Source organism: Schistocerca americana, chromosome X (assembly GCF_021461395.2).
Source record: "Schistocerca americana isolate TAMUIC-IGC-003095 chromosome X, iqSchAmer2.1, whole genome shotgun sequence".
NCBI lineage: Eukaryota > Metazoa > Arthropoda > Insecta > Orthoptera > Acrididae > Schistocerca > Schistocerca americana.
Genome location: NC_060130.1, coordinates 36165021 through 36185850, shown reverse-complemented (window position 1 = coordinate 36185850; position 20830 = coordinate 36165021). Strand labels below are relative to the sequence as shown.

The 20830-nt window shown below is 40.1% G+C and overlaps 1 protein-coding gene across 1 annotated transcript in view; it reads left to right on the top strand.

Annotated features, from left to right (window-relative positions):
• The window catches only part of LOC124555014 (molybdenum cofactor biosynthesis protein 1-like), a 61616-nt gene that overhangs the window by 12196 nt on the left and 28590 nt on the right, over positions 1 to 20830 (top strand). Inside the window, exons 4-5 of the mRNA XM_047128759.1 lie at positions 7456 to 7680; positions 18063 to 18208. Of these exons, the coding sequence (XP_046984715.1) occupies positions 7456 to 7680; positions 18063 to 18208 (371 nt within the window). The remainder of the gene's footprint in view (positions 1 to 7455; positions 7681 to 18062; positions 18209 to 20830) is intronic.

Here is a 20830-nt window from a genome sequence, read left to right as displayed (position 1 = left end):
TGTAGGGGAGTGGAATGGTAGATAAAGAGGTTGAGGGTGGTTCTCTGAACCCTCTGCCAGCATTTAATTGTGAATTACAGACTAGTCATGCAGATATAGATTATGTAGATAGGCTTTCAATATTGTGCACTGATTCTCTAATTTTATACATTGCTCAAATACTTTCGTGGCGCTTTGGAGTGACCCCTTTAAAATAACACTTTACCAGTGTTCTTAATATGTATTTTGGTAACCAGGTTGATAAGAAGTTACAACAATACTCTCTTATTACTCCCCAGTTTTGGGTTTTGTTAATGAACAAAATCGCCACAGTGTTCCATAACAATTACAGGCTGAAGTTTCCTGCTGATGGAACCAATATGATTTTCTGTGTTTCTGAGCATACAGGTTGTGTACGCTGTTTGGAGTCTGGTGTATGCTGAATCAAATGTTTTTATTGTTGTGATCTTCCATCTGAAGATTGGTTTCATGGAGTTGACCATGCTAGCCTATCCTGTGTGACCCTCTTCACCTCTGCATAACTACTGCAGCGTACAATAACTTGAACTTGCTTACTGCAGTCAGTTTTTGGTCTCCTACAGTTGTTACCCCCATTATATTCACAGAGGACCACATATTGTGGAAATTGCATATTGTAATGTAGGATGCAATAATAACGTACGGAAAGTTTCTGTTGAAAATTACGAATTATTTAGGAATAAAGGAGATGGCTCACCAAAAGGCAGAAGCACTGTCTCATCGATAGGCACATGAACAAAAGATATGTAGAATGAGATTTTCACTGTGCGGTGGAGTGTGCACTGATATGAAAATTTCCTGGCAGATTAAAACTGTGTGCCGGACCAAGAGTCGAACTTGGGACCTTTGCCTTTCATGGGCAAGTGCTCTACCATCTGAGCTATCCATGCACGACTCACAACCCGTACTCACAGCTTTACTTCCACCAGTACCTCGTCTTCTACATTCCAAACTAAAAGGTACGTTGCTTGGCGAGCTTACAGAATGCACTTTCTTTTTCTAGCTGTAGGGAAAACATGCGCACGAGCACACACACACACACACACACACACACACACACACACTCACACTCACACACACTCACATGCGCATGCACGTCTCCTTATTTTGTGGTCGCTCAACTGCCAGCTCTTTACTGGCCCACGGTGAGTGTTCTGGAGTGAGGTGGGGCTTTAGAGTGGGGTAGGATGGGGTGGGTTGAGGCAATGTGAGGGATGGAGAGAGATGGGAGGGGTTTGGAGGGAAGCATTTAGTGGCTCGTGGGAGAGTGGGGAACCATCTGTGGGCTAGCTAGGGGTGCAGGTAGAGGGGTCAGGTGACAGACAGCTGGGTACTCATAGACTAGGGTGTGACGTGAGATAACAGCACACAACTAGCTGATTGCGAGGGGGGGGGGGGAGAGGGGGGGGAGGGGCGTGTGTGTGTGTGTGGGGGGGGGGGGAGGGGGATGGGAGTTAACTTGGATTTAGACCAGGAAGCAAAGGATGTGCTGTAAGTATGGCTACGAAAGTTGAGTATTCTTAAATAAGATCAGCTGGTGCCAATGTATTGGAAAGTAACTGGCACACAAAGTGCAATTGTGGCTCCTTTTTCTTTATGAATTTTAAATAGTCTGCAGAGCAAATTGAATTAGGAGGATCAGGCATTTGTGTGGGTCTAGGAAAGTAAATTGTAGGGCCAGATAAAAGGCGCGCAAGACAGGAGGGGTACTACTGCTCATCACTGCTGTATCGTGCTACTAGTACGTGTCTGTGTGAGTGCACCGAGAGTGGTGTTGCCATACTTGCGTCTTTAAATTGGTCACCGACTGATCATTGCAGGCTGGCTGCTGGAGGCCGTCTCTGGGAGCCAAGCGTGCCGTGCGGTCCCTGCCATGCCATCTGCTGGCGACTTGCACATATGTAAGTGTGGAACAGTGCTGACTGACTCGCTGTGTGATTCTAGTTTGTAATGTGCACATCAGCGTTCTGTGTCTTGTTGAGTCCTTAGAGGCATATTGTTCGGAGGTTATTATTAAAGCCGTATTTGTGCGACTTGGATCACACTTCAGTATTACTTGGTTAGTACATCACCACAAACATAAGGACCGGGGATGTACATGCTTTGACAGTTTGCTACGTCTCTTTCTTCTAGGACTGACATGGTAGCTGCCTTGCATTTCTTAATGACTCTGACCTTGTCAACCACAAACCGAATCGTAGTACAGTCATGATTTCCCTGAAGAGATTACATGACAGCAGAGACTTGTAAAATTGTGTTACCCATTTCTCTAGCCAGTGAAGATTCAATCTATACCTTCAGATACAGTGTCATGTAGGAGTAGAACAGCAAGAAATACGTAGCTCCTCTAACAGTAATGACAGTTTATCACCTCCCAACACTACATGTGCCAATGTTTCAGTGCATTTTTGAATATGTTTGTTGACAGATTCATCAACACAAGAAAAATTTATGATCTCAGTAGCATCTTATTTCTTAACTTATACTTTACTATTCATCAGAATCTTCATCGCTGCTCTTTGATTCGTCAGAGCTCCCTGCTGTACTTTGTTTTACTTCATAGTCAGAATTAGTTGAAATACCACCTATCGTATTTACTCAAATCCAAGCCGCACTCAAACCTGAAAAATGAGACTCGAAATAAAGGAAGGAAAAAAAAAAATTCCCGAATCTAAGCCGCACCTGAAATTTGAGACTCGAAGTTCAAGGGGAGAGAAAAGTTTTAGGCCGCACCTCCAAATCGAAACAAAGTCAGTCCATTGTAATATGAGACACAATTTAGTTCGAGTGAATGACGATACAGCTACAGTAGTTTGGTTCGAGTCGTAAGCGTAGCACTTAAGCTTTACCAGGTAGCCATTGCTATGCGTCAGGCGCTCCGTCCGTATTTATACTGGTACCCTTCCTTTTTCACGTGCTTCATCTGGTTTGAATCGATTGCTTATTTTTCTTTGATCTGATAAGTGCCATTTTCCTTGTTATAGGCGTTTATGTCACTCTAAGCTGAAAATGCATTACTGTACTGTGTCATGCATTGTTTGTCGCATTCTGATAGTGCGTGTTTGCAGCCTTTCGTCGCTCGCGGCATGGCTTGCTTTTGTGCACGCTACCGCCGCTTACAATTAAAAAAAAAAAAAAAAAAAAAAAAAAAAAAAAAAAAAAAAAAAAAAAAGAGAGAGAGAGGGAGAGAAATTGTCTCATTAGCGTAACAATGGCAAGAGACTACTATTTCTTGTTACTTACACTGCTGCTTTCTTTGATAATGATCAACAAGAACCAAATAATAGACTGCGTATGATAGAACATGTTCTGAACGAGAGTTAGACGAAAATTTTTCTCCATTTGAAAATCTTTGCGGCCGCTTCTTTAGTACATCAAATTCTGCACAGAAATTAGAGTCATCTTAGATATAAAAATCTAGTCAGTTGCCATGCTTCATTTCTGACTGTATCACTATTAGGCATAAGAATAATACGAATATAAACATGACACGATACGTATATTCTTCCGCATTTGCTGTTGTCTCACTCTAGTTTCGTAGTTTATTAGGCAGACAGGATTTAAATAAGATAGCAGCAAACACAAAAGAATACGTGGCAAAATGTTTATATTCGTATTACTCTTATGATGAAGAGAATACTGCATGTGATTCACATTTCGTCAGGTTCCTATTAGCAACCATCTCTTCTCACAGGTAGGAAAACATTCAGAACGTAGAGTTGGCCATATTGACAAACATCCCAAACAGTCTTGCCAGTCGGATTTTCGTAATACATTGAAGTTCTGCTACATTCGAAGATGAACAATACGGAATTTGTATTTACTTCTTTGGATAATGTATGAAAATTGTCTTCCACCTTTTTTTTTTTAATTTATTTACTGACGCAGAGGTTTTGGCGCCAGTATTTATCTTTGTGCCTATGAAGCATGCCTGTGTAGCGCTACATATATTCGACGGCAGAAGTTAGTTGTTTCAGCACCTACTGACATTTTTCAGAACTTCCACTTGCTTTGCACTCGATTATAAGCCGCAGGCGGTTTTTTGGATTACAAAAACCGGAAAAAAAGTGCGGCTTGGATTTGAGTAAATACTTCTTAAGTATTATCTTTCAAGTCAACACCTGCTAATCTGTGAGACCGAAATGATGAGCCATACTACTCTATTTCACTGTGCCTGTTTGTTTCATTTGTATAACATTTTATTCCATCATAGATGCTGCACTTACAGTTTCATATATGCATTGCAGCAGCAGACACAATAAAAGTAGCAATCAGCAGTGCTTAGTTTGTTGAATGGGTAAAAAATATGCTGTTGTCCCAGTTCCACATATCCCCAAAATTTGATTCTGCCAAATTCTGTACTCTCTGAAATCGAATGTTTAATCCAAAGATGAAAGTGAACAAGTTTGATGCAGTATTGCTAATATTGTTTATTACGCATCTTGCTGAATGAAGAGCATACCGTGTCTTTTCTGAAAGGTTTGGAGAAGTAATGCACATACCAGTTTTCTAAAAACTTACATTGAGATTGTGCTCTCCTTCCTCTTGTACAAATTAGTAGAGCCCTTCGGATTACTCCACAATATGCCTCTTGGCAAGGTGGTAACGACAGTATTATGAAAAGGATAGATTGGCACTCACTGTATAGTGTAGATGTTGTGTTGCTGGCAGGGGGGGGGGGGGGGTGGGGAAACACCACCTATTAAACACGTAAGCTTTTGGTGCAAACCCCCCCCCCCCCCCCCCCATTCCCACACACACACACACACACACACACACACACACACACGCGCAAATGCAGATCACACATACATGACCACTGTCTCTGGCTGCTAGGGCCAGACTGGGAGCAACTGCGCATAATGGGAGAAACAACGGTCATGGGTGTGTGTGTGTGTGTGTGTGTGTGTGTGTGTGTGTGTGTGTGTGTGTGTGTGTGTGTGTGTTTTGTCCACTTACGAAGAAGACTTTCTGATCGAAAGCTTACTTGTTTAGTAGTCTTTTTGTTGTGCTTGTCTGTGACCTAACATTTCCTGTATACAGTGAATAGCAATGTATCTTTTTTATAATATGGTCATTATTCCAGCCTAGATTTTCTATTGTTTGTTTCCTTTTAAGACCTTATAAAGACAGTTACTGACAATTTCTTTTTTTCTTATTGGAGAAAAGTAAAACCATATGGGGGCCAGACGTAGATTGTAAATGAATATGGAATAGAGTATTTTTATTCTCCCTGTATGCAGTGTCAATAACGTCACCTCACACACTTCGTTTCTGGCAGCACCTCCTTCTCAACACATGACTGTCCCCCACCACCTCACCATAGTCTTCAAGTTATATCCTATAGCACTTCTGGGTGGACAAATAGATGAAGGATGTAGTTTAAAACAGTATAACTAAACTTAAAAGTCAAACTGCCCTTTTATAGAGACTGCCATCATTATTTAAACATACTAAACAACATCAAAACAGTCAAAAGAAATTTTTTTTCAAAAGAGCAGAAAATTGTAGTGAAATTCATGAAAGGATTGTTTTAAATTGTTATATCTTAAATCAATAAGTATGTCAGCATTTCCCAGGATTTTCTGGCTTAATTAAGACTAGGTCATGCCACCACAGTGGTCAGACAGTGGACTTGCCTTCGAGAGAACAACGGACCCGAGACCCATCGGGCCACCAAAATTTGGGTTTCCCTTGATTTCCCTAATTGATTTAAGGCAAATGCTGGGATGGTTCCTTTGAAAAAGATGACATTCGGTTGAGGAAGCTAATTTCTGTGGCAGGTCTGATGACACAGTGCTGGTGGAAGCACGAGTATTTCAGAGCACACCAATCATTGCACATTGTTAAACATAGGGCTCTGCTGTAGACAACCCCTGTATGTTCCCATGTTGACAACACTGTTGAATTACAATTTCTGTGGCTCAGGAGCATTGAGATTGGGCAGTGAATCAATAGAAATGTGTCATCTGGTTGAATCATTCGTGTTTCGCATTACACCTGCTTGACGGTTTTGTGCACATACACTGTCAACAGAGTGAATTGGTGCTTGAAAGGTGCACTTTGCTACAGACTTAGGCCAGTGGGAGCAATATTATGCTATGGAGGACATTCACCTGGTGTTCTATGGGTCCTGTGGTAGTAACTGAAGGCTCCATAACAGCTTTGTTCTGTGTGAACATTATTGTGCACTGTCCGCACTCTGTCCCTAATGAAGGTGACATGTTTCAACAATATGACTTTCAGTGTCACGAGGCCAGAATCAAATTCACCCCTTCTGAATCTGATGGAATACATCTGCGATGATATCAGATACCAGTTCTGCACCCAGAAACCACTGATCTCCAATTTATGGGAATTACATGACCTGTGCTTAGACATGCGGTGCTGCATAATGCTGGGAACATACCTCACATAATGTTGGGAACATACCTGAAGTTTATTGAACTTGTCCCACACAAAATCACTGCTGTATTGTGTTCCAACAGTGGACAAACACATTATCAAACAGGAGGTCATAGTGTTTTGTCTCATCAGTTTATATATTCAATGCTTGAATGAAAGGTGTGCTCTTTTCCTTTTTTCTGCCATTGCGTGTATGTGTAAAGCAGGATGTTCTACCATATGGGCTTGTTTATATGAAGGCTGCCAGTGTTACTACCTGCACAGATACTAAATGCTCCTTTTGTGAAGACCTTTTATCTTGAGAACACTTTTAACTTTGTTTCACAAATGGCAGCACAGTTTCAAGAAAGCTTCATAATTTAATGTAATAGTTAAAATAATACCTTCAGCAAAAGATGTGTGCGTTGGAGTGGGAAAAAGGATTGGAGATGTATGTAGTTTAATTTTCTTAAATTGTTAAGAAGGTTAACAGTTTGGCATGCTAAGATAAATTCCCACATTCTCTAAAAAGAGAGAAAAAGATTAATTTAACAGAATCAGTGAGGTATACAAATATAACAACAGACTTGTAGAACCATTATTTTGTAGGTTAGATTAGATTAGATTCAGCTTTTGTTCCAAGACCCAAAACATGAGATGATTCTCATGGGTGAGTAACATGCCAGAAAGTATAACATAAAAAATATAAAACATTTGAATACCCTGATCATTTGTCAGGAGATTGTCAAACTAGGTGAATACAATACAAACTGTAACAGCTAATATTTTCAGAATTGATACGCTGTCAGACCGAAACATTGTTATGCACTATTCATAAATTTATCAAACAAAAAGTACATAATCTTGACTGTTATGACAAAGTGCTCTCAGAACTGAAATCTAACAGACATTCTTATTTAAGCTGGCCTAACAGCCACTGTTAAGATATTCATGTATAGAGTAGGATGAGTTGCCTATCAAAAAGTCTTTCAAACTCTGTTTAAACCATGCTTTATCTGATACCAAGTTTTTAATGGTGTCTTTCTTCCACAGATAAATTGTGTTGTAATGCGAGGTTTTAATGAAGATGAAGTGTGCAGTTTTGTGGAGTTAACAAAAGAGAAAAATGTTGATGTAAGATTTATCGAGTACATGCCTTTCAGCGGCAACAAATGGAATGATGGGAAGATGGTCTCCTTTAGTGAAATGCTCCAAATAATTAGAAAGCAGTGGCCTGATTTTGATCCTCTTCCCAATGGGCCCAATGATACCTCAAAGGTACGTGCAGTATTACATATGAACATACATTGAAAATAATTTAATGTTTATGACTTACTACCGATCACAAGAATACTTCACATCTGCTGGTGGTATGAGAGATGGACTGGTTTAGTTACATATTTCTCATCCCATTCAGTAAGTCTGTCCTGGCCTGGGTTTCTCTGCAGCTTCTCTGCAACTCTCCCCATTTCCTAAACCTTGACAATCCTTTTATTTCTTCCCTTTTCCTTCCCCTTCATTGTTTCTGCCAGAAGAAGAAGCCACTGACTCCAAAAGCTTGCACATTTCCATAACTTTAAGGGGAGTTAGAAGGGGAAAACGTTCTTTTTCACTTTTTTGGGTTTTTATCTGATTATAAAATTTGCAATTCTCCAACTAAAATGATATGTATATTACTTATAAACTTGTGTGGGAAGTATTTTATTTTATTTTCTAAAATATAATCTACACCAGTTGAAAATGTAAAAATTTTTACATGCATTACGTCAAGACCTAATAAAATCGGTAATTTCTTATATACAGGGTAGTCCATTGATTGTGGCCTGATTTTGATCCTCTTCCCAATGGGCCCAATGATACCTCAAAGGTACGTGCAGTATTACATATGAACATACATTGAAAATAATTTAATGTTTATGACTTACTACCGATCACAAGAATACTTCACATCTGCTGGTGGTATGAGAGATGGACTGGTTTAGTTACATATTTCTCATCCCATTCAGTAAGTCTGTCCTGGCCTGGGTTTCTCTGCAGCTTCTCTGCAACTCTCCCCATTTCCTAAACCTTGACAATCCTTTTATTTCTTCCCTTTTCCTTCCCCTTCATTGTTTCTGCCAGAAGAAGAAGCCACTGACTCCAAAAGCTTGCACATTTCCATAACTTTAAGGGGAGTTAGAAGGGGAAAACGTTCTTTTTCACTTTTTTGGGTTTTTATCTGATTATAAAATTTGCAATTCTCCAACTAAAATGATATGTATATTACTTATAAACTTGTGTGGGAAGTATTTTATTTTATTTTCTAAAATATAATCTACACCAGTTGAAAATGTAAAAATTTTTACATGCATTACGTCAAGACCTAATAAAATCGGTAATTTCTTATATACAGGGTAGTCCATTGATTGTGGCCTGATTTTGATCCTCTTCCCAATGGGCCCAATGATACCTCAAAGGTACGTGCAGTATTACATATGAACATACATTGAAAATAATTTAATGTTTATGACTTACTACCGATCACAAGAATACTTCACATCTGCTGGTGGTATGAGAGATGGACTGGTTTAGTTACATATTTCTCATCCCATTCAGTAAGTCTGTCCTGGCCTGGGTTTCTCTGCAGCTTCTCTGCAACTCTCCCCATTTCCTAAACCTTGACAATCCTTTTATTTCTTCCCTTTTCCTTCCCCTTCATTGTTTCTGCCAGAAGAAGAAGCCACTGACTCCAAAAGCTTGCACATTTCCATAACTTTAAGGGGAGTTAGAAGGGGAAAACGTTCTTTTTCACTTTTTTGGGTTTTTATCTGATTATAAAATTTGCAATTCTCCAACTAAAATGATATGTATATTACTTATAAACTTGTGTGGGAAGTATTTTATTTTATTTTCTAAAATATAATCTACACCAGTTGAAAATGTAAAAATTTTTACATGCATTACGTCAAGACCTAATAAAATCGGTAATTTCTTATATACAGGGTAGTCCATTGATTGTGACCGGGCCAAATATCTCACGAAATAAGTGTCAAACGAAAAAACTACAAAGAAAGAAATTTGTCTAGCTCAAAGGGGGAAACCAGCTGGCGCAATGGTTGGCCTGCTATAAGGCGCTGCCATAGCTCAAACTGATATCATCTGTGTTTTTTTTAAATAGGAACCCCATTTTTTATTACATATTCGTGTAATACGTAAAGAAATATGAATGTTTTAGTTGGACCACTTTCTTCGCTTTGTGATAGATGTCACTGTAATAGTCACAAACATATGTTTCATAATTTTAGACGAACAGTTGGTAACAGGTAGGTTTTTTAAATTAAAATACAGAATGTAGGTACATTTGAACATTTTATTTCGGTTGTTCCAATGTGATACATGTACCTTTGTGAACTTATCATTTCTGAGAACGCATGCTGTTATGGCGTGATTACCTGTGAATACCACATTAATGCAATAAATGCTCAAAATGATTTCTGTCAACCTCAATGCCTTTGGCAATACGTGTAATGACATTCCTCTCAACAGTGAGTAGCTCGCCTTCCGTAATGTTCGCACATGCATTGACAATGCACTGACGCATGTTGTCAGGCATTGTCGGTGGATCACGATATCAAATATCCTTCAACTTTCCCCACAGAAAGAAATCCGGGGATGTCAGATCCAGTGAACGTGCGGGCCATGGTATGGTGCTTTGACGACCAATCCACCTTTCATGAAATATGCTATTCAATACTGCTTCAACCGCACGCAAACTATGTGCCGGACATCCATCATGTTGGAAGTACATCGCCATTCTGTCATGCAGTGAAACATCTTGTAGTAACATTGGTAGAACATTACGCAGAAAATCAGCATACATTGCACCATTTAGATTGCCATCGATAAAATGGGGGCCAATTATCCTTCCTCTCTTAATGCCACACCATACATTAACCTGCCAAGGTCGCTGCTGTTCCACTTGTCGCTGCCATCGTAGATTTTCCGTTGCCCAATAGTGCATATTATGGCGGTTTAGGTTACCGCTGTTGGTGAATGATGCTTCATCGCTAAATAGAACGCATGCAAAAAATCTTTCATCGTCCCGTAATTTCTCTTGTGCCCTGTGGCAGAACTGTACATGACGTTCAAAGTCATCATCATGCAATTCATAGTGCATAGAAATATGGTACGGGTGCAATCGATGTTGATGTAGCATTCTCAACACCGACGTTTTTGAGATTCCCAATTCTCGCGCAATTTGTCTGCTACTGATGTGAGGATTAGCTGCCCCAGCAGCTAAGACATCTACTAGGGCATCATCATTTGTTGCAGGTTGTGGTTGGTGTTCCACATGTGGCTGGACACTTCCTGTTTCCTTAAATAATGTAACTATCTGGCGAATGGTTCGGACACTTCGATGATGTCGTCCAGGATACCGAGCAGCATACATAGCACACGCCCCTTGGGCATTTTGATCACAATAACCATACATCAACATGATATCGACCTTTTCCGCAATTGGTAAACGGTCCATTTTAAAACGGGTAATGTATCATGAAGCAAATACCGTCCGCACTGGCGGAATGTTATGTGATACCACATACTTATATGTTTGTGACTATTACAGCAGCTGGCCGGAGTTGCCGAGCAGTGCTAGGCGCTACAGTCTGGAAACGTGCGACCGCTACGTTCGCAGGTTCGAATCCTGCCTCGGGCATGGATGTGTGTGATGTCCTTAGGTTAGTTAGGTTTAAGTAGTTCTAAGTTCTAGGGGACTGATGACCTCAGAAGTTAAGTCCCATAGTGCTCAGAGCCATTTGAACCATTTTTGACTATTACAGCCCCATCTATCACAAAGCGAAAAAAGTGGTCCAGCTAAAACATTCATATTTCTTTACGTGCTACATGAATATGTAATAAAAAATGGGGGTTCCTATTTTAAAAAAATGCAGTTGATATGAGTTTGACCTATGGCAGTGCCATCTAGCAGGCCAACCATAGCGCCATCTGGTTTCTCCCTTCAAGCTAGACGAATTTCATTCTTTGTAGTTTTTTCATTTGATGCTTATTTCGTGAGATATTTGGTCCGGTCACTATCAATGGACCACCCTGTAGAAAGCTGTGGATTACTGTGTTACAAATGTTAAATTATGTGTTTGTATTGGTAGCACTGTCAAAAATAGTATCGTATCTTTTCATAGTATAAACAGGCTTTGTATATCGAAGTGCTAACGTTCTTCCGAGGAAAAGTGACGAATAGACTGGTAAATCTCTCAAAAAGTATGACTCCAAAATGAAGTGTTTTTAAGAAATGTGGGTTTCATGGTAATAAATTTTTGTATAAAGAGAAACTTTGCATTCAGCATGTGGTGTGTGAAGTTACAGACAACGAAATACTGGCAAACTCATGAGTATCTAGCGAAACACCCATTAGTGCTTCGAAGATTAAAATGAAACATAGTGATAACACAGTTATCTCAAAACAAAACTCGTGTAAACGGTAGGTTAGGTTATATTCTGATACATTTACACAACCTAACAGGGGTGTTATGTGAATGTGTGTGCTGTATGTATGTGGAGGGCCAGTTAGTTTACATGAAGACATTGAGTTATCAAATGGACTAGCCAGGAAACGTATCATTAATTCTGCCAGTTGTAAATATACTCATTCATTTTGGAATTCTGATAAGTGTAAAGATAATTATTTTGAAATAAATGTTAGGTGGTTTTATGGATTGAGAGCTATTGGCAAAGGTTACACTGCAGCAGAAACAATGTGTGTCATGATGTATATGCCACGCCCACTTTGTAAAATGGACAAGTATGCAGGATTTATTGGAGCTGCTGTGAAATCTGCTGCATGTGAGTCAATTAAGTGTGCTGCAAATGAAGCTGCTGAAATAAACGATGGTATGATTGACATATCCGTAGCTTTTGGGGCGCTTGGTAGTAGCGCAGCTGCATTTCTAAGAATTCTGTTGCTACAGTGACCAGTGTGGATACTGGAAAGCTAATAGATTTCCAGATTTTAACCAAACATTGTTATAAGTATAAATCAGGGCATGAAGAAGGGCATATCTGTGACAGAAATTATGAAGGACAACTAGTCGTACGGAGGCCTGTGCAGCTGTTGAAATTTATAATCGATCTGTAAACTAAAGGCGAGTGTGTTACACTAAGTTCTTAGGTTATGCAGACTCAAATGCATATAACAGTGTAGTAGCCACTCAGCCTTATGGTGAGAAGCTTATCACAGAACTGGAATGTGTTGGTCATGTCCAGAAGAGGATGGGTACCAGATTGAGGAAGTTGAAACAAAGTTTGAGAGACAAGAAACTTTCAGGTGGTAAGACCATAAGAAGCAGGCTGACAGACAACATGATTGATCAACTACAACAGTATTATGAGATTGCCATTAGAAATAATACTGAGGATTTGTTGAAATTGAAGCAGGCAGTACGGGCTACCTTCTTCCAGAGACTGTCAGCTGATGATAAACCAGTACACCATCTTTGCCCTCCTGGATCTGGTTCATGGTGCAATTACCGCAATGCCCAGTACTCAAACAGGTCATACAGCCATAAACATTCTATCCCAGCAGCAGTTGTGGATATCATAAAACCTGTTTACAGAGACCTGGCAATCTGGAATTATTGAAGAAGTGTCTGCATTGTCAGACTCAAAATCCCAATGAGTCGTTCAATAATCTTATAGTGTCAGTGTTGTCGTAACTGCCGTCTGCGTCATGTCTGCTGTGCAGCGAGCTATGCTAATTTAAGTATTAACTCTATTTTTCTTACTTGTCACTTCTTCTTCCATGTGTTTTTGCTTTTAGGAAGCTTTTTATTGTCGAGTGCTAGTAATAGTGTTCCATAGATTTTGTGTTTGTTTTGAATACAGTCAGAGAGAGTCCGTTTAGTAAGCCATAGTGCCAGTAGTGCTAGTGTTTGTTTTCAATACAGTCCAGAGACAGGTAGGGCTATTTTCATTGTTTTCTACAGGAAGTGTCTAGTAACCACAGTTTAGTCAACTATCAGCCACCTTTAGTGAATTAGCAGTCTAGTTATAAGTTGATTAACTCTCTACAGTAAATTGATTTCTTAGGATGGATAGGATGTGTGACTGCTGTGTATGGACACAGGTGGAGCTGGCCACTGTTCGCGAACAGCTGAACGTGTTGATGGCCGCGGTTACCCGTCTTCAGGCTGCTGCCTTGGAGTGTAGCGGCAGTGGGGAGTCTGGTGCTTTGCATGGTACACCCCAGGTGATACATGCTTCACCCACTGACCCTTCTGTCGACACATCTTTGCGGGTACCGGGCGCGGTTGGGCCACCCTCTTCCCAAGGGGAGTGGCGGGTTCAGCAGCATTCGCGGCGCACGAGGCGGAGGGTCAGTGTGGAGGCTGGCTGTGTGGCATCGCCCGTTCTGCCTGTGAGTGGACATGTGGCCACTCCTTCAGCAAGGTCTGAGCAGGCACATGGGGGGAGGGGTTTATTAGTTATTGGGAGCTCCAACGTTAGGCAGGTGATGGAGCACCTTAGGGAAATAGCGGAAAGGTCGGGGAAGAAGGACAGTGTTCACTCTGTCTGCTTGCCGGGGGTCTCATCCGAGATGTGGAGGAGGCTGTGCCGGCAGTGATAGAGAGCACTGGGTGCACCCGACTGCAAATTGTTGCTCATGTCGGCACCAATGACTCCTGCCGTCTGGGTTCAGAGGTCATCCTCAGTTCATACAGGCGGTTAGTGGAGTTGGTGAAGGCGGAAAGCCTCACGGGGTGGAATCTCTGCTAGCTATTTGTAGTATCGTTCCGAGAACCGATAGTGGTCCTCTGGTTTGGAGCCGAGTGGAAGGCTTAAACCAGGGGCTCAGACGATTCTGCGGAGATCTGGGGTGCAAATTCCTCGACATCCGCTATCGGGTGGAGAAATGTAGGGTCCCCCTGAATAGGTCACGCATGCGCTACATGCAGGAAGTGGCTACAAGTGTAGCGGAGTATGTGTGGAGTGCACATGTGGGTTTTTTAGGTTAGAGAATTCCCTCCCTAGGCCCGACAACACACCTCCTGAGATGCGGCAAGGTAGGAGTAGACAAAATGCAGCAGGGAATAACAATATTAATGTGCTAATAGTAAACTGCAGGAGCGTCTATAGAAAGGTCCCAGAACTGCTCTCATTAATAAACGGTCACAATGCCCACATAGTACTAGGGACAGAAAGTTGGCTGAAACCCTATGTAAACAATAATAAATTCTAAACTCAGATTGGAATGTATACCGCAGAGACAGGCTGGAAAGTGAAGGGGGAGGCATGTTTAAAGTGATAAGAAGTGCAATAGTATCAAAGGAAATTGACGGAGATCCGAAATGTGAAATAATTTAGGTGAAGGTCACGGTTAAACCAGGCTCAGACATAGTAATTGGATGTCTCTATAGGCCCCCTGGCTCAGCAGCTGTTGTGGCTGAGCACCTGAAGGATAATTTGGAAAATATTTCGATTAGATTTGCCCAACATGTTATAGTTCTGGGTGGAGATTTTAATTTGCCCGATATGGACTGGGAGACTCAAACTTTCATAATGGGTGGCAGGGACAAAGAATCCAGTGAAATTTTTTAAGAGCTTTATCTGAAAACTACCTTGAGCAGTTAAACAGAGAACTGACTCATGGCGATAACATATTAGTGACAAACAGACCCGAACTATTTGAAACGGTTAACGCAGAACAGGGAATCAGTGATCATAAAGCGGTTACTGCATCGATGATTTCAGCCATAAATAGAAATATTAAAAAAGGTACGAAAATCTTTCTGGTTAGCAAAAGTGACAAAAATCTGATTTCAGAGTACCTGATGGCTCAACACAAAAGTTTTGTTTTAAGTACAGATAGTGTTGAGGATCAGTGGACAAAGTTCAAAACCATCGTACAATATGCGTTAGATGAGTATGTGCCAATCAAGATCATAAGAGATGGAAAAGAGCCAGCGTAGTACAACAACCGAGTTAGAAAACTGCTGAGGAAGCAAAGGGAACTTCACAGCAAACATAAACATAGCCAACACCTTGCAGACAAACAAAAATTACGCGAAGCGAAATGTAATGTGAGGAGGGCCATGCAAGAGGCGTTAAATGAATTCGAAAGTAAAGTTCTATGTACTAACTTGGCAGAAAATCCTAAGAAATTTTGCTCTTATGTCAAAGCAGTAGGTGGATCAAAACAAAATGTCCAGACACTCTGTGACCAAAAAGGTACTGAAACAGAGGATGATGGACTAAAGCCGAAATACTAAATGTCTTTTTCCAAAGCTGTTTCACAGAGGAAGACTGCACTGTGGTTCCTTCTCTAGATTGTCACACTGATGACAAAATGGTAGATATTGAAATAGAGGGATAGAGAAACAATTAAAATCACTCAAAAGAGGAAAGGCCGCTGGACCTGATGGGATACCAGTTCAGTTTTACACAGAGTATGTGAAGGAACTTGCCCCCCTTCTTGCAGTAATGTGCCATAGGTCTCTACAAGAGTGTAGCGTTCCAAAGAATTGGAAAAGGGCACAGGTCATCCCCGTTTTCAAGAAGGGACGTCGAACAGATGTGCAGAACTGTAGACCTATATCTCTAACATCGATCAGTTGTAGAATTTTAGAACATGTATTATGTTTGAATATTATGACTTTTCTGTAAACTAGAAATCTACTCTGTAGGAATCAGCATGGGTTTCAAAAAAGACGATCGTGTGAAACCCAGCTCGCGCTATTCGTCCACGAGAATCAGAGGGCCATGGACACGGGTTCCCAGGTAGATGCTGTGTTTCTTGACTTCCACAAGGCGTTCGATACAGTTCTCCGCAATCGTTTAATGAACAAAATAAGAGCATATGGACTATCAGACCAATTATGTGATTGGATTGAAGAGTTGCTAGATAACAGAACGTAGCATGTCATTCTCAATGGAGAGAAGTCTTCCGAAGTAAGAGTGATTTCAGGTGTGCTGCAGGGGAGTGTCGTAGGACCGTTGCTATTCACAATATACATAAATGACCTTGTGAATGACATCGGAAGTTCACTGAGGCTTTTTGCGGATGATGCTGTGGTATATCGAGAGGTTGCAACAATGGAAAATGGTACTGAAATGCAGGATGATCTGCAGCGAATTGGTGCATGGTTTAGGGAATGGCAATTGAATCTCAATGTAGACAAGTGTAATGTGCTGCGAATACATAGAAAGAAAGATCCCATATCATTTAGCTACAATATAGCACGTCAGCAATTGGAAGCAGTTAATTCCATAAATTATCTGGGAGTATGCATTAGGAGTGATTTAAAATGGAATGATCATATAAAGTTGATCGTGGGTAAATCAGATGCCAGACTGAGATTCATTGGAAGAATCCTAAGGAAATGCAATCCGAAAACAAAGGAATTAGGTTACAGTACACTTGTTCGCCCACTGTTTGAATACTGCTCAGCAGTGTGGGATCCGTACCAGATAGGGTTGATAGAGGAGATAGAGAAGATCCAACAGAGAGCAGCATGCTTTGTTATAGGATCATTTAGTAATCGCGAAAGAGTTACAGAGATGTTAGATAAACTCCAGTGGTAGACTCTGCAGGGGGGACGCTCAGTAGCTCGGTACGGGCTTTTGTTGAAGTTTCAAGAACATACTTTCACCGAGGAGTCAAGCAGTATATTGCTCCCTCCTACGTATATCTCGCAAAGAGACCATGAGGATAAAATGAGAGAGATTAGAGCCCGCACATAGGCATACCGACAATGCTTCTTTCCACGAACAATACGAGACTGTAATAGAAGGGAGAACCAATAGAGGTACTCAAGGTACCCTACACCATCAGGTGGCTTGAGGAGTATGGATGTAGATGTAGATGTAGACCAAAAAATGTTTTTCTTGTAATGAAGACACTAAAGTGGGGGTCAGTCATGCTGTTATTGCTTTTAATGATGGCAACATTGGTAGCGTGAAAGTGCTACAACATATGGGAATTAATTCTGGAGCAAACTGCATCAGAGAATTTGAATGGATGGACAAGGTTTGCACTGGTAAAGCAGAGTATGCAGCACAGTTGGCCACTACGGAGTCCAGAAAGAAGAAAACAAGAAAAAACTTAAAAAAGATCAAGAGGATGATATACAGTATGGTGCAGGGTGCTTCTGAGTGACTAAAAATAAAATGTTAAGCATATATTGAGTTACAGTCTATTAAAACTTTAAAAACTCTTCCTGAAAATTTACATTTTGTCTTGCATTTTTCCCTAAATCTCAGTAACTAATTCGAATAGCGAATTCAAATTTTCAGTATGTATCCTGAGCCTTCTGAACTAAAAGAAGAACATAATGTTATGTATAAATAAAATTATTTAGAATAACATACAAAAAAGTACACAAAATTTTAACTGTGTAATTAAAAAATTGTATTTCCAAAAGCAGTGGCTGAAATGCAATTATTGTAAGACTCAGAACATATAGTTTAATGTCCTGTAAAAGTTTCTTGTCAATGGCTACAGTTGTTCCTGAAATACAGGGAAGTTAAGTCACTAAATTTAACATTGTCAGGATATGGCGTTCAAACTCCACTTAATGCACATTTTCTCCTTCCTCCACTTGGTGTGCAACACATTTATAGTATTTTCACAACAGCAGTAGCTATTTTTTTACAATTTCTTTTTGCAGGAATACCATGTGCCGGGCTTCAAGGGACATGTGGGATTTATTACCTCAATGAGTGAACACTTCTGTGGCACGTGCAACCGTTTATGGATAACAGCTGATGGCAATTTGAAGGTGTGTCTCTTTGGGAATTCAGAGATATCTCTCAGGTGAGTGATGAAACATAGAATAATTGTGTCCAAGTGAAAATTCATGTGAGGAAACCATAAAATTACTAGAAGACTGACAGACTGATCAGTATTTTACCTCCAGGAGGTGAAATTCCAAAACTTCTTATAGACACATTTGTTCCTCTTGTCCTCACATTAGTCATGGAGTCCGAGTGACCTTTGAGACCTTCAGAAACTTATCCCTCTTTCCTCTCTCATTAAGGAACTGATAGTTCCAAATGCTGAGTATAGAATAATACTTTCAAACTGTTTGCCATGCACATTAGGTATGTGGTTGGTATATGGAAGAGATAAACTGCAGTTAAATCCAGCAGGTATGAAATGAGTAATCTTTTCTTGAAGTTTTCAGCTTGCACCCTCCTCCCTCCCAGACATACAAACCAGATACCTCTAGCTAAATAATTTGTGAGTATATATAATTTGCCTCTGTCAACATCATGTTACACTAACCTATTTGTGAGATTAAATTAAAGGAAAGTAATCAGAACTGGAAATTATGTAAAGACATTTTTAGTTATGTCCCTATGTTGTAATAAAGTTAACACAATATTTCTGTCCATGTGATGGTAACTATGATTCGTCAGCCACTGTTGCCGAGCGGTTCTAGGCGCTTCAGTCCAGAACTGCGCGACTGCTACGGTCGCAGGTTTGAATCCTGCCTTGGCTCAGATGTTAAGTCCTATAGTGCCCAGAGCCATTTGAACTGTGATTCATGATTATCAGAGTCTATATGTTCCAAATAAAAATTGGAACTTCATGTGTATAAATGTACAAATTATTAGACAATGGGACCAACAACTGACACTTTTAAATTGATGACTAGACTAAGAGATTAATAATAGGAAAAAAACTGCAAGATACTTGGCGATAAGTTTGCTTCAGGACAAGGTAAGGGGGGTGAGGGGTGGGAAGAATCAGCTCTCTCTTTGTGAGCATACCAGAAATCCTTTATCAACCGAAGGTAAAATAAGATATAAAAATACAGGGTCAAACAATTAATTTAAGTATCTTAAAAACCAAATGACTAATAAAATTGGAAGCTAAGAAAAGTAAGTTCGTAGTAAGTAGGGTGAAACACAAGGGGCTGCAACATATTGCCATTGTTGTTTGACTTGTCTATCAAAGAAAAAAGAAATGGATCAAAACAAAATAAAAGTGAGAATGGAAATGTATCAGAAGCAAATAGGAATAAGCAAGGAACATATTCTTTAATAAAAAAAAAAAATGACCTGTGAGGCAGATGTTCCTACAATTTTATGTTCATAGCACAGCAGTCTGTGAAAGCAAAATATTTATGACATTGAAAAAAGAAAATCAGTGAGTGAAAAGTGTGTGTAGGTGAATTGTGGTGAAAGACTGGATATTGGAACTTCTGTTAGGCTGCCCAGTATTAGTTAACTTGGTAGTAAAGGAGCAGGTTTGCAAGGGCAGATAACTGTTTGACTACGTAAAATAGAGTGGGAGTATGGAAAAGCTAGTCCAAGATAGGATGAAAAAGATAACAGCAACTTAAAAAATGAATTGATAAGTTACCATGAACCCCATTCCAATCTAGTGAATGCAGTGGTTGACAATATCTTGTGACATTCGCCTATAAGGCTCAAACAATAATTGCTAAATAAAAATACAAAATGTTGACAAGACTGTATCGAAGCTGTCACTCTCTTTTGAAACAAGGGTGTTTAAACCAACAAACACGCAGGAAAGCAGGGACAACTCGGACACTAGAGGAGGATAGGAAGTATCATTGAAGGAGTGAGCATAAACCGTGTGGAATATGTGTGGTACAAGTAAAAAAAAAAAAAAAAAAAAAAAAAAAAAAAAAAAAAAAAAAAAAAAAAAAAAAAGAAGAAGAAGAAGAAGAAGAAGAAGAAGAAGAAGAAGAAGAAGAAGAGGAAGTGGAAAAATCTTGATCTGGAAACAAGGGAATAAAAATTTGCCACGCGAAGAGACAATATGGTACTGTGCTGATGAGTGTGTACAAGTGGTGATATACAATATACATTGATAAAGGAACTCTGCATTGGGCCCAGAAGACCACGCAATGCCCTTCGAGAGATGTCCTCTACTATATATCTATGGAGAGTTAGGGGGTCAGTATACAACTCTCCAGGCTGTTATCAACTTCCAGAAGTTGAAGACACTGCTTCTCACTTGAGTAGCTCCTCAGCTGGAACTACAAGCAGAGTGTACCCTATTCCAGTCCGTCCACCGAGCAGAATTTCCCGGCTCTACAAGGAATTGAACCTGATCCCTTTCTATGGCACCCCTGTGGCATACTGACTGCATAGCTGTGGCAAGAGTCATAATATACACTTGTGAACAATTGAGTTATAACTATTCTGTTTATTGGGGAGAGAGTATGTATATTGCACCGTGAATGAAACAGTTTAGTGTATCGTAAATGGAATGTATTCAGACCTTGTACTTGTTGTGTGAGAGCGCGGTGTCTTAGACACTTGTAGTGTTTGTCTTAGCATGTACGGACCAGTGAGCCTTACTTTCTAGTATTTTTAATTATATATCATTACTGGTGCCTCTGGCACTTTTGTGCTGCAATAGCAATAGCTTGCAATAGCAAACATTGAGTCAACCATGGTT